This window comes from Dermacentor silvarum, chromosome 2 (assembly GCF_013339745.2).
Source record: "Dermacentor silvarum isolate Dsil-2018 chromosome 2, BIME_Dsil_1.4, whole genome shotgun sequence".
Classification (NCBI taxonomy): Eukaryota; Metazoa; Arthropoda; class Arachnida; order Ixodida; family Ixodidae; genus Dermacentor; species Dermacentor silvarum.
In genome coordinates, this window is record NC_051155.1 from 154,567,450 (window position 1) to 154,582,006 (window position 14,557).

Below are 14,557 nucleotides of genomic sequence, written 5' to 3' on the forward strand. Positions count from 1 at the left end.
TTGTCGCATGTAAGAATTAAAATATTATTGTGTGCAGTTCACACTACTCCCATTTCTCAATTTTTCCTGTTTCCTGGCTCTTGCGTTTCCCGGCTCTTACGTTATTTTTTTACGGTCCCGTGAAAAACGTAACAGCGGGGTTCTACTGTATCGAGATTCCACTGTATTATGAAGACGCCATTCTTGCATCTCAGAATCATAAGAGAGTATTTGATGCTGTGTTTTTACTACAGTGGGCGTGATGTGATGTTTCTGCGCATTAACTTCTGCATTTTATATTAGGGGTGGCTACGCAGACATACTCAAACGGACGTAACGACTTTGCTGATGCACCGCAGCAGACTTGGGCATTGTAGATTTCTATATAATGAACCTTACTTTCGAAAACTTTCTGAATTATTGGCTTAGTTTCCAAAAATTGCTAGCAACCAAGTTTGTGGGAAGTCACTAGGTTAGCATAAACTGACCCCCTCTTTAATTGTATACAGTCTGTGGGACTACAGAAAACACTCGCATCGTGTGCATTTCGAAACAGTGTGGGATCCCTTTACTTTAAGAATGGGGAGTGGCCCACTCCATCACTAAAATGGTAGAGAAATTGTCAACTGATCGACCCACAGGATTTAGCACCCCAAATAAATACACAACCTATGAGAGACGCTGTCACACCTGCCAACTCTAGAATTCGTAAAAATCCCACCAACATAACTCCCACAGTATTTCCTAAAGTTTTCCCTGGGCACGCACTTTCCGCATGATACATGTGCACTTTATTAACCCCACAACGCCCAACTTATAATTTTTGATACGCTGGATTTGATGCCTAAAAATTCAAATTTATGTACTAATGACCTAAACTAGAGCCCATACTAGGGTTTTTGATGTGCTGGAGGAAGTTTACAGCCGTGATAGTACAGCAAATAAATTACAAATTATGTAATTACCGTACTAATTAATATTTACTCAATAACATTTCATTCTTTTCCCTTGTACCAATAAGCATATCTTCATGGCCAGAAATAAATGTGAACACGCTGTTTTAATTGTCTGATGTGGAATGGTGTTTGGGCTTTATGGGGTTAAACAAACTTGGAACTGCACAAACTGACAAGCAACATATTAACAGCGTGTTCAAAGGGGCTGGTGGGATCATCATTAGAAAAATACATGGTTAAAAATACATGTTAGAACAGCATGAAACAGGACGAGTGAAGAGCACAGGACAGAGCGCTGACCTGTGCTCTTCACTTGCCCTGTGTCGCGCTGTTTCTGTATTTTTCTAATGACAAGCAACACAGTTTTCAGATCACAGTGATCCTTCAGGATTATCTCGGGGCCCCCGCGTCCCGCACGATAATATGGACTCCCGCGCACACGGGTCTCGAGGGCAACGAAGCAGCTGACGCCGCTGCCCGCGCGCTTACTCTCCGGGCATCGCCCTCGCCTCCCCTCGATGCGGACTCCGAACCCAATCCGGCTTTTACCTTTAAGGAAATCACCCAACATTACCAATTCGGCCACGCAATCTTTCCTAAGCCCTGTAAGGGCCTCACGAAGGTGGAGGAGCGTTTTCTCCTTCGCCTCTATACTAAAACACTGCTGTGCCCGGCAGTCCTAAAACATTTCGACCCTGCTTGCACAGGGGAGTGTCCACACTGTGGGGAAAAGTCTTCGGACATTTTCCACATGGTGTGGGCATGCCAATCCACCCCGCACCTTCCCCCTATACCCAACCCTATCCGGGAGGACTGGGAGGCGGCCCTGCTCGGCTGCTCCGACCTGGCGAGCCAGAAGGCCCTGGTCGTGCGTGCCCAAGCCGCGGCTATAGCCAATGGGCTTCTGTAATGAGGAGCCCACCTAGTACTTATAAGGAACGTCCCTTAAGGATCGGTCCACACCCTCCCTGTCAATACTTTGACCAATAAAGTTTTTCAGTCAGTCAGTCAGTGATCCTTCAGCAACATTTCTGTTACCAATTTCACATGCTTCAGGCACATACAGTAAAACCTCGATAATTCGAAGGTCGCCGGACCGCGAAAATTCTCCGAATTAAGCGGATCTTCGAATTAACCGAAATGAATAATAAAACAAAGAAAAGAAGCAAGAACTTGCCGCAAAAAAATCACCTTTATTTTCCATGTCCGAGAAAAATTACTAAAAGTAATCACCGATGCGGGATTACTTGGCGCTCTGGTTCGCCGCCCCTAGTGCCATGCTCTCCAGCTGGCTCAAAAAACGTAGCATACAAATATCACCCGCACTGCACTCAACAAAGTTGCAGACGATGTTCACGGAATCGATAACTGCCGCGAAAGCGGGCGTGGTGGTGCTTGACTCCAAAAATTTGGACTTGCTGGATATTCCGGACTTCAAAAATGCACCATCAGGGTTCCCATTGAGTTCATGCATTTTCGCACCCAATTTTTTGGACGAATTGAGAACCCAAAGTTCGATTTTGCGGACTAAATCGCTCTTTCCTAGCCGCGCTACCCAATCTTGGAGGCCGCCATGTTGGATTTTGCACTGGCTTAAATTCCAGTGGCTCGCTGTATAGCCTCCAAGATTAGAATGCGCGCTATCGCAATCCTCCAGTCTCGGAGGCCATGCCATCGTTATAACCATTTATTGTGGGTTTTTTTTTTTATTGCGACAGCAATTATATGGACACTTCAAGCGGATTTTCGCCGTCGGCGTCGCCGCCCTGAGGATCCATACAAAGTCCAAGGGCGATAAAATCATCGCCGCGCGCCCGCCGTATGTGCGAGTGACAGCGCGCGGGGGACGCGCGCTTTCATGGAGAGCGAACGCACGGCGGAGCGTAAACGCGACTTCCTCCCTCGTGCGAAAGGCCGTGGGGGTATGGGAGGAAGGGGGGGGGGGGGGGGGTGGGGGGAGGCGACTTCTACTCTTCTAACAACTGCGTACTTAGCGCCGGAGCGGTTTCTCGCGCGCAGCGTATCTTGAAAGCGATCTCCAGACGGCTCTGACCTTTCGCTCTCGCCGCTCAGTTTCCGTTGCAGCGATAGACCGCACGAACCTTCGCTCGCTGCGGGCTGCGGTGGCCGCGCTCGCTCGTGCGCGCTGACACCACGCGTGTTAATTCAGCGAGTTTTTTTGTTTGTTTTTTTTCCTCAAGTTTCGGTTGCTATTTTGAACGTGGCGTGTACACCGAGCAGGTGTCTCGGAGACCCATGTCTCAGTGATCGGCGCTACCTCCTGTACCTTCGTGAGAGCTAAGCGGTGCGAAGCTCGTTTCTTGGATCTCTATGGCGAACTCCGTTGGCGGAGATCGCCAATGCGGTGGCGTTCGTGTCGACTGTACACGGAGACGACGTCATTGCTGCGCAAATCCAAGCAAGTCGATCCTCTCCAAGCGTAGTATGAGGCAGGGCATTATTAAAGTTTTTTTTTTTAAGCCGCACTAATGACTTTTTTTTCCGACCGAACGAGTTTTCCGGACTATATTTCAGTCCCCACGAGCTCGGGAAATCGGTTGGCGGCTGTACGGAGCGCCCTAACCTAACCGCCGCACGTTGCTACTAGCCGGAAACTTCGAATTATCCGAATAGAGCCGCGCGGGCCATTCAAATTATCCGGTAGATTTTGCATTGAGAATGACAGGACCGCTCAAATTCTTCGAATTAACCGAAATTTCGAATTAACCGAGTTCGAATTATCGAGGTTTTACTGTATGTGAATAAACTTACTCCAAGCAGGGTACCGGTGTCCTTTTACAATCAGAAGTCTTCCAAGAGTGTGAGGAGACTGACGAGTGATAATTTTTCACAAACAATTTATTTTTCATAACTTGACGAAACATTCGTAAACTCGTAGAATGAGCGCAAATTCTCAAACATTACGAAAAATACTCGGAAGCTGGCAGGTATGCACTGTTGTAGGTGTCTCCAGATCATCATCATCATCGGCTTATATTTATGTCCACTGCAGGACGAAGGCCTCTCCCTGCAATCTCCAATTAGCCATCTTGTGCTAGCTGATCCCAACATGCGCCTACAAATTTCCTAACTTCATCATCCCACCTAGCTTTCTGCCGTCCTCGACGGCACTTCCCTTCTCTTGGTATCCATCTATCCTTCGCATTACATGGCCTGTCCAGCTCCATTTCTTTCTCTTAATATTACCCAATATAAAAGAATTTCTACACTGCATACCCATCAGAATATGGCTGCCACAATTGGCAATCAAAACTCGCACCGTGTGCTCATCAATGGAACACCACAGCGAGTGAGTAACTACAGTAGGTTGGTAAAGGCACACAGTTCACTTGTAAAATTACTAGAGCAAAGTTTGGCACTATACGAATTTGTCTGAACTTCATCCTTCTCGCTTCACAAAACCTTTCCTTTTCTTGTTGCCACAGCCCGAAAGCCATCCAGATCTAGTGGGACACATAATCAGAAGTGCTGAGACATACCGTATTTTCTCGCATATAACCCGCACCAAAAATTGGAAAAATTGCTTAAAAAGTGGGGGTGCGGGTTATCTGCGAAGATTCGCGAAGGGAGGGGGTGGGGGTCGGCTTCACGGCAATGCGCGGCCTACCGTGCAGAGTCCGCATGCCTATCGACATCGACGTGTGTTAAGCCAATAAGAGGCCTACACAGGTTATAGCCAGATCCACATCCATAGTCTGGTTAGATGCTTTTCGCACGCTTTTCGCATAAGTCAGGTGCTGTTTCTTGTAAACCCAGTTTGCATAGTTGGCTAGCCTTGTTTAGGCATCACGAGTGTGTCTCGGCGGCAGTCTTTTACAGTGAAGCAGAAACTGAAGATCGTAGCCGCTGCTGAAGAAATCGGCAACAGAGCTGCTGCGAGATGGTTCCGAAGGCGATTACGTCTTTGAGAGCGGCGATGAAGCCTCGGATCGTAGCAGTGAAACGGACGACAGCACTGACAACGTTGCAGCAGTTGTTTTGAAAACGAAATGATGACTGCGCGTAGTTGTAACTTCCTAGTCCTCATTTCTTTCAGATACACGTGCGGGTTATACGCGAGGTTATTTTTTTATTTTTTGTGGAGTTCAAAGTTAGAGTTGCGGGTTATACGCGCGAAAATACGGTATTTATTCATTCAAAATTATGTACCACAACGAGACCATAATATGCTCCACTCCTTTGAAGACACATTGCACGACTAGCACACAACATTCTTAAACCATAAAGAACAATAAAAGAAGCTGCAGTACTTCTTCAATGAAGCCATGCCAAATCGTAGAATAATCTGTCTATATAGTACCCACAATTCCCATGAAGATTAGACTGCAACACCAGATTTTCTAGTGGCCATTTTAGAAACTACGGTTAGAGCCTTCCTGTACCACAGTACAGGAAGGCTCTGACCATCTGCAGATCACGAGAATAGCAAGTCCCAAGGATGAGACCTACCTTTCTTGGCCCTGAGGATACGACCCAATCGCTGAGCCTCCTGCCTCCTGGAGCCTCCGTGAGCGGACACCTGGATGAGGACATTGGCCTCTGGCAAATCAAAAGAGGTGTCGGCCACCTTGGACACAAAGATGGTGTTCACTTTGGGATTGTACTTGAAGTTTTGGAGGATTTGCATTCGCTCTTGCTGGGATGTAGGACCATAGATGTATGGCCTGTCGGAAGAGGACAGAAATCGTGAGAAGTCTTTTTAAAAAAATATTTAACCAGCCAGAGAAAGAAAGCAGACCTAACGCATGATGAAGGACTGTAATGAAACTTGTACATGCCATGCGGTTACTGGAAAAGAAAAAGTCGCAGTTTCACCAAAAAGGTGAGGCATTGATATTATGATAGCAAAGTATTAGACAACTACACAAAATAAAATTTGTAGTGTTATCAGCAGTATAAATTACAGTAAACATTCGCTTACTAATTAAATGAACAAGCATGATGCCACAGATGCACACAGCGTGCACAAAGCCACTTGCCATCTTGGCTCGCTGTTAACCTTAATTTGCACCTGCTGCAGACCTTCTTCAAGAGGCGCGTGTGCGAGCCACGCATGTGCTTAGCCGCACAGACAGCCATGCACATTACAAGTGGGCTAGAGGAGCAGACATGCGAATGTTCCACATGCCAATAACCTCATAAATATACATTAACATTCATACTGTTCCATTTTTCCTAGAAAAGTGGTCTGAAAATTGCCTGCAAGCTACAATCGGATACGAAAACAAAACTGCATTGGCGGCGTTGGCAACCGGCTACCGTCAGAACTGTCAGATGCCGCGTCATTGCCATCACAAAATGGCAACAGAGAACGTTTTCGTGAATTGCTACCGGGCCATTTTATGCTCGACTACGATCTTGACGGTATTTTAGGCCAACAACTTGCGGAGATACTTTCACTTTCCGGAGATTTCACACGACTCTGCACCGGATGCGTCAGTATAATTGGTCCCAACGTTTTTCGCGTAATGCTAAGCTCGCTATCTAGCAGAACGCTCTCAGACGGATACTGCAACAAGCCCACTGCAGAGTTGCACGAAAATGATAATATAGTACAGTAAAACCTCGTTAATTCGTACCTCAGGGAGTATAAAAAAAAAAAAAAAAAGTCCGAATGTTGAGTTACTGAGGGTATCAGAAAAACAATAAACAAATGCATACTACGTCAACAAGCTTTTATTTGCTGAATAAATGAGCAAATCTTGTTTCTATGTTGCACAAAAGCAGTGCGGAAGCTGCAATTTCCGTCATCTCGTGACCGATTCTCGCAGCGCGGCTGTGGCGCGTGCCTTTATCTGAGACACGCTTTTCAGTATTGAGCAGACATCCCAATTAGTTTTTCACCAGCGAGCTGGTCGCCAACAGATTGTTCATCCATCACGATGTAACCGGTGCTCTTCATCCTTGACAGCTTTACACAGAGTCAAAATGAAACAACTGTTTGCCGCAACCACTGCAGACGAAACCGTGGCTGGTATCAACGCGATCATGAATGGCGACAACACAGTTATGTAGGCACGCAACTGACGTGCGTGCTTAGTCAAACTGTTTGCCGCAACCACGGTCGCTATCGACGCGATCATGGATGGCGATTCCGTAGTTGTGAAGGCACGCGACTGACGCGTATACTGAGTCGAAATGAAACTACCGTTTGCCGCAACCGCTGTAGACGAAACCGCAGTGGCTATCGACATGATTATGGACCAGCGCCGTCCTTCGCTTGCCTCCAGTTCGAATTAACCACTGTGCATGCAATTTTGCGCCGAATTAATGAAGGTTTGCTGCCATAGGGCTATGTACGTTTTTTAAGGGAGGGAGCGAGGACGTCGAATTATCCAAATTAACGGGGGCCGAATGAACGAGGTTTTATGGTATCTCTAAATGTTATCGCTCAAGAATACCTCTCCTGTGTGCATGGTATCTGTGGCCAATGAAGTGCAAGTGGCAACGATGATGCGCCACTTTCATTATGAAAAATCAATAAATACACGTAAATTCTCGTCTGTGAAAGTAAATTCTGTATATGTGTGTGTGTTTTTTTATCACAAACGTGGGGGGCATGCTATATTTTTCTTTTATGAATCGGCGGGATGTTACATTCAGCCACAGTGTTATGCACGTTACATTCAAGGGCACATCAGAATCGGGTAAACGCAGTACTTGATCAGCAAACCACACATGTAAAGCATAACGTAAAACATAACAGTATAAAAAAAGAACACAGTCGGGCACCTTTTCAACCAAAATTATATGTACGATAACAAGGGGAATATTGTGTCCCGTTTCTATTGTGAGCGGTGCGTGACCTTTACAATGAAGTGCCCTGTATGGTGAACAATTTCGGAGGTCTGAAGCACTCCCGTTATAAAGGCGTTTGACTGTATGCGAAATTATGACAAGTATGAACCAACAACTTATACGCAGTGAAAATGTATTAAAGATCGCATTCTGAAATACTGTTGCATTTTTAGAGATAAGAGCATCCACATCAGGGGTATGGGAACGTCACCCAGTGCTGCCAACCTCCGAAGCCAGTTATCCTCCGACTTGGATAAAAAAAATGTCACCAGATTTCTCTGGATACGTGCAAAATGTGGTTGTTAATGAGTTTGAGAATATGATTTATGCAAAAATAAATTTTTGTTTGTAGTATGAAAATAGACTACAAAGTCTATAGTTTATTTGTAAGGCGGTTTTAACAGATATAGAAAATGAAGCCACTGCACTCAAGCTGATATAATGGTGGAGTGGAAGTTGTTATGCTAACAAGAACGTCTCCTGCTTAAGCCACATTCACAGAAGAAGACGTCAGCATGCTTATACCTCGTTGTTGTGCAAACTTTTGCACGTGCAGCACAGTGCCAAGATTACTTGGAACTTTATCCATATTGTAAGGAAGTTGGGTGCCACACTTCATGACACCAATGCAACAGATGAGAATAATTTTGTTTCATGCGTGTACTAACGTAGCACCACCACACTTACGCACTTACACATCTCTACATCAAAGCACACAGACACGCGACCAATTTTATCTTTCTTCTACAGCAAAACTCGCCCGAACACATAACCACTGGGACTCAGTCCAAGGTTGCTATGCCTATGGACAATTCCCGGTAAATTTTAGTATACATGTGCATAGTCATCTGTTTAGCAATACGACCACGTTGTCGTGCTTGGCACTGGCATACGTGTCTGTTTACACCCAGATTTGCTCATGCTGCTTTGTTTGGCTTTGCAGCATACGTTTGTTTAGCCGGTTATGGGAAAATATTTCATTCAGAGTGCACAGACATCTACAGCACAGCTGTATGTATGAGTGGCACAATCAGAGTAGCAGTATTTCCACAAAGAGCCCAGAACATCGGCACCCTGTCGTTTACTTGGCGAGATGCGTTCACTGCATTGCAGTATGAGCAAAAGTCATACTTTGTGTGTTAATGTGAACTTGTGGCGACTAAAATCAAAACATGCTGTGACGTCAGCCATTCTACTGTTTCAATGCCTCAGCACAAAATTTCTCTAGGTTTGGACAAATTTCCCTTCTTTACCTAATCAAGACTTAAAGATCTTTATACAGTAGAACCCCGCTGTTACGTTCCCGGGTGCTGCGTTTTCCCGGCTGTTACGTCGTTTTCGGCCGGTCCCGGCACAGCTCCCATAGAACCCAATGCATTGGTAACCCCGCTGTTACGTCGCAACTGTGGGACCGTTCCCGCATCATACGTTGCGAACTGCCACACCGCGCCGGCCCGAGCGGCCATTTTGACTTTTCATGTCGCTTGGCTTGGTTGCTTGACGATGGCATTGGCCGCCCAAAGTGCTGGGGGCGACATTTATTACGTATTTTCGGTTTCCGCCAGCAAAAGTATGGCCTTTGATATCCGCTTTTGCTATCTAAAGATGATGTCTATGACGCGTTGCGGCCCTAAAATTGGTTTTGGCTCATAGATCTTCCATATAAAGTCCAAGGGCGATAACGCCGTCGCCGCGCGCCGTATGCTTTCTCTCGCGCGCGAGACGCAGTCGTCGGCTCCCCTCGCACGCTTTCACTCGTACATACAGCATACGTCGCCGCGCGCCGCATTCTGTATGTGCGGAGAAAGCGTGCGAGGGGAGCCGACGACCGCGTCTCGCGCGCGAAAGAAAAGCAGAGAGGAAGCGCGCCTCCTTCCATTGCGCTCAAGGCACCAGCGAGGGAGCGAGGGGGGGGGGGGGGGGGCAGCGGGCAGCGTTGTGCTCTGGCATCATACTGCGCGGCGGCGCGCGCGCGGTCCCGCGGGCCCTATCTTGAAAGCGATCTGCGTGGGGGTAGATTCTACGCAATGTAGGTGCGTCGGCGGCTCGTGGCTTTGTGCGTGCTTGTTCTCGGCGCTCAGTTAAGGTTGAAGCGATAGACAACAGCACGGTCACTTCGCTCGCTTCTGCAGCGGCGCCTAACTGCGCGTGTCCGCGCTCATCGAGTGTGATGTGTTCATGTTTGCCTGTGGGCGCTGACACTATGTTTGTTAATTAGTTAATAACCGAATGTTTACAAGTTTATACAGAGGATTAAAACTACTATTCTTACTTTGTATAGCTCACCGCAATCGATACTTCGGCTGTCGGGCGAAACTACTTTTTGTCGCACGTAAGCATTAAAATAATATTGTGTTCAGTTCAACACTACTCCCATTTCTCAATTTTTCCTGTTTCCTGGCTCTTGCGTTTCCCGGCTCTTACGTTTTTTTTTTACGGTCCCGTGAAAAACGTAACAGCGGGGTTCTACTGTATCTAGGAAAATATCCCTAGAGTTGTCAGCACTGACCTCACCATACTTTACCAGATCTGCGCGACAGGTTGCCTTCCAAGTTTACACGACACATTGTGATTTTATGTAATCGTCCTATTAGCGAAGACTCACCTGTTCATCTTGATGGCATAATGCTTGAGGGAAAAGACATTGTCAGAGAATACTATGATCTTGTCGTTTCGCCTTTCGTGATATTTAATGAGGAACTGGCAGGCCCTGAACTTGTTTGGGTTCATGACGAACAATAACTGAAAAAGATGCACAGATGAAAGGTAATGTAAAAGAAATCTCTCATTCAGTGTTAGTACGCATGGAAATGACAGAAATCACCCCCACAATACCTAGTTGTACTGCTCAAAGCAATAGTCGGTGACAACAGTAGAGTGCTCTAGCTTGTTTGAGAATGTATAACACTGCAGAATACTGGGTCAGCAGAAAGGTGGCACAGTTTAACCAGAGAGGACACAGACATACTATAGCAGTGACCTACCATATTCTACTTAAAACTGCTGCTGTAAAGCATCGGTGGAGACGTAATCGTTGACATGCAGTCTTTTTACGATTTTCTTTGATGAGAACACTCATGCAACACAAAAACACTTTGAACACATTGTTGTTGGACAAAGCACCACAAGATGTCGCTATCAGCATTGCTACTGCAGTCTATGGTTCTGGTAACTCGGCATTTTGTAAAAAGTAATACATTTACGGACAAGATAAACCTCTAGAAACAGATCCACACAGACCACTAATAGCCCAAACACTGTAAGGACCAGTGTATAATGCGAGTTTTCTTTCCATATTTTAGCATGTCAAATTTGTATCCTAGTTTCCGGAAGTATCAGCCACCGAATCGCAGGGTGACAGTTTCGTATTAACAAGGGCAGCCTTCGTGGTCGGAGAAAACAAAAAGATGCCCTTTTTCCGCACAGTGGCATGAGAAATTTCCGAGGGCCCAAGAACGGCGAGTTCCCTGAAGTTGAGGTGGTGCTGCCCTGATTTGGTGCGGCGACTAAATTGCCGCATCATCATCAAATAAAATCTTTTGTCGAGTACTTTCAGTGCTGATGTCATCACCTCTCTTGTCCGACGTCTTTCGTTCGCAATGTAGTTAGCTTTCTTTTTAAGTTTTTCGCCTCATATTATATTCGGGTCCGTATAATATGCGGGTATTTACGGTAACTCCGTATTATTTTTAACTTTTGGTCAATCTAGACTGTTAGATTACCCTTATGGAAACGTCCCAATGCTTGTTTTACATCCAGAGATGACTTGGTCACTGTGAAAACTGTAGCTGCAACGTCCACACAATTCTTCCTCATTTTACACCCCAATCAAGAAAAATGGGGTGGGAAGGCTATGTTTGTCAACAACACGGAACAGGAACAAGTTTGTAGTGCATCAAGAAATCAAAAGCGCAGATACAGGCAAGTGTGGCAAAGCAAAAAAGAAATTACGAATAAAAAATAAAAACCAAGGATTTAAAAAGTCGGATTGGAAGACTTAACCAATACAAATTGCATACCTACTACACGTACACATTTTTCAAAACATTCAGCGATAAGATGCTCACCATCTTCTTGCACGCTCTTGCTTGCAGATACTCCCTGTAGAACTCTGGTGTCATTGGGCACCACACCTAGAACAAAGCAAAGCTGTTACGCAATGTACCGGGTATTTTAAGGCAGACTTTTGTGTTACTGTAAGTTGCTAAAGGACTATGCAAAAAGACAAATAAAGTTTCTATTGAATAAAATTAATTTCCCCAAGATTCACATAACCAGGGAATAAGTTTCTTAGATACAAGAGCATAATTGAGGCCATAAACTGAAGGCCAAACCACATCTGTGCCTCTCTTATTCTGATGCCACAGTCACTAAGACTCCTCAATGACTCTGCGTAACAGAGTTCGTATCAGTTTCTTGGAAAAAATTGAAAGGTTTTTAAACACTTCCAAGGCAATAACAAAGTACTTTGAATGCTTATAACGACACTATGTTTCACGGCTTTAAAAAAAAAAAAAAACATTTCACAACAATAAGATAACCTTTTTTTTTTCTTTTTTCCACTGCACACGCACAAGGAAGGTTTTTGAAAAACGTTTAGCAAGTGAACCAACACCAACCACCACAACGCTGCTGAGTGGACTGTAGTGGCTTGGCACTCAGTTAGCACAGCAAACAACGCAGACGAAGGGACAAGTGGTGCAATCAGGATGTCCTGTTTGTACCACTTGTGCTATTGCCTGTGCTGTTCATTGCGTTGAACGCAAACCAACCAGCCTAGTTTAGAACTTTACATTGCACCAACTTTGCAGACAAATGCCCAAACAAAATCTACACAGTGTGGCTCAATTTCAGCAGTCGTTAAGCACGACATGTTCATCCAGCTAGTCTCAGTTTATCACTGTAACTGATGGTACATTCGACTGTTTGGCCAGTTCCCACCGTGCTTCAACTCTGTTTGCAGCGATGTGGAGCCCTCTCGAGATTGGAGAATGAAAAAGCCAACCTCAGCCAAATGTTCAGCTGTTCCCAGAGCAATAAATGAAGCGAAATGATCAGGATTCTGTCATATTTCGGTTGCGCTCCCAAGTTGAAAGCGGGAGCGCCTCCTAGCACTCTGGGCTGGAGCTAGGTGTTCTGAATAAACCAGGTGAATGTGTCGAGAGTGCTTGACTTCAACCGGCTAAATTTAAACGGCCCCATGACACGCTCAAAAGCGACCAGCTGAATATACCATAACCATTACAGTAGGGAAACCAATATTATTATATAAAAAGAAAAAAAAAAGAGACTGGGTTCCTCGCTCACATTCTAAGCCAAAATTTCAATTTGAAATTGCTGCCTTTAAGCCCCTCAAACAGACAGCAACTGCAATTTTAGCATGGCTTTTGCGAAATCAAAAACCATGGGGCAACTACTATGTTGTCTACTCTAAAACATTCCGAAGCGCATGCGTGCCTTGCCGGACTCCTTGCTTCCCCCGCCATGGTTAACAGCACAACAAGAATGTTGCTGCTGCACTGTACCCACATGAACCAGAGAATGCTTGCAGAAAGTATGCTGGGCTGACCGTCAAGATGCAGATACGAAAACGAAACCATGTGTATACTGTGCGCACTGACTACGCACAAGACACTTCCTTGCATCATCTGCAAGTGTTGGCAGACTGCGTACAGTTCAATTGCGATTTAAAAAATTCAAATACACATTTTCTACCTCACCGAATGAGCTCAAATTTTGCAAGCTCACTGTGGGACCCGTACGGTTAAGCATGCAATGCATAATTGAAGTCTGAAAATTTGGTATCATGGCTTCTTAAAAGTTTTCAAGGAATCACAAGTGCTTTGGTATTCAATGACATTCAGTGTAAGCAAGGACCTCTAGGAACCTTGCATGACATCTTACTAATAAGAACGAATCAGCTGGACCTTTTTGTCGCATTCTATGGCAATTCAGCAGGCACCAATCACTAACCTCGGCACACTGCACCTTGGCAATGTAACCGTTGTTCTGGAGCTCCAGCCAATTAGCTTCGTACAGTTTCGGGCCAATGAGAAAGTTGAGATCCTGGATCTTGTCATCTTCTCGGACCAGTGTGGCTGTTAGACCCAGCTTGCAGTGTGCTTGTACTATTGTCAACACTCGCCTGAACATCTTGGCTGGAATGGTGTGCACCTCTGCAGGACAAGACAGGCCTTTGTTAGTATACAACAGAGCCACAAGCAAAGCAGTTGTTTGTTGCAGTGCACAAAAGAAAGTTTGTGGAACACAAGTGCTACGAGAAGATGAAGTTATTTGAGCAAGGACTAGGCATGCATAACAAACCGCACTGCAATTTAGGCTGTACCAAATATTTTAGGTTCAGAGAAAAAGTGTGATTTATTCGCAACTGTGCTACGCACAGGCTAACGTAAATGGCTGAGGGTATTCCATTGCAATGACTCATGAATTGAATTCAGAAATATAAAATATTATTTATGACACATACACACGCACACACTAGAATTGTGAAAAATATGTTGCTCGTTGCGATTTCGTTTTTCATCTTGGCACAAGAGATGTTAAGTTAACGAGATAAAACAGCATGTCTATAAGATGAAGCGATCTCACTTCCGTTCAGAGTTTCGAACACATTAACGAAGACACACCTGTTTTGCACTTTCAATCAGTTGCATGACATACAAACTTACAAACTTTCTGCAATGACTCATACCCTCCATCTCTTCAGGCCTGTACCTTGAATTTTACAGAGGAGAAGTGGTGCCTCACGAAGTGCTGCTTCATGAAATACATTAATGTCGCTT

General features: G+C 45.2%; 1 protein-coding gene across 2 annotated transcripts in view; it reads right to left on the bottom strand.

Annotated features, from left to right (window-relative positions):
* LOC119441936 (general transcription and DNA repair factor IIH helicase subunit XPB) overlaps positions 1-14,557 on the bottom strand; it is a 32,674-nt gene that overhangs the window by 5,613 nt on the left and 12,504 nt on the right. For both annotated transcript variants that reach the window (XM_037706607.2, XM_049661746.1), the window contains exons 14-17: positions 13,728-13,930; positions 11,822-11,887; positions 10,360-10,496; positions 5,406-5,620 (exon numbers count right to left, since the gene is read on the bottom strand). In XM_037706607.2, coding sequence (XP_037562535.1) covers positions 5,406-5,620; positions 10,360-10,496; positions 11,822-11,887; positions 13,728-13,930 — 621 coding nt within the window. The remainder of the gene's footprint in view (positions 1-5,405; positions 5,621-10,359; positions 10,497-11,821; positions 11,888-13,727; positions 13,931-14,557) is intronic.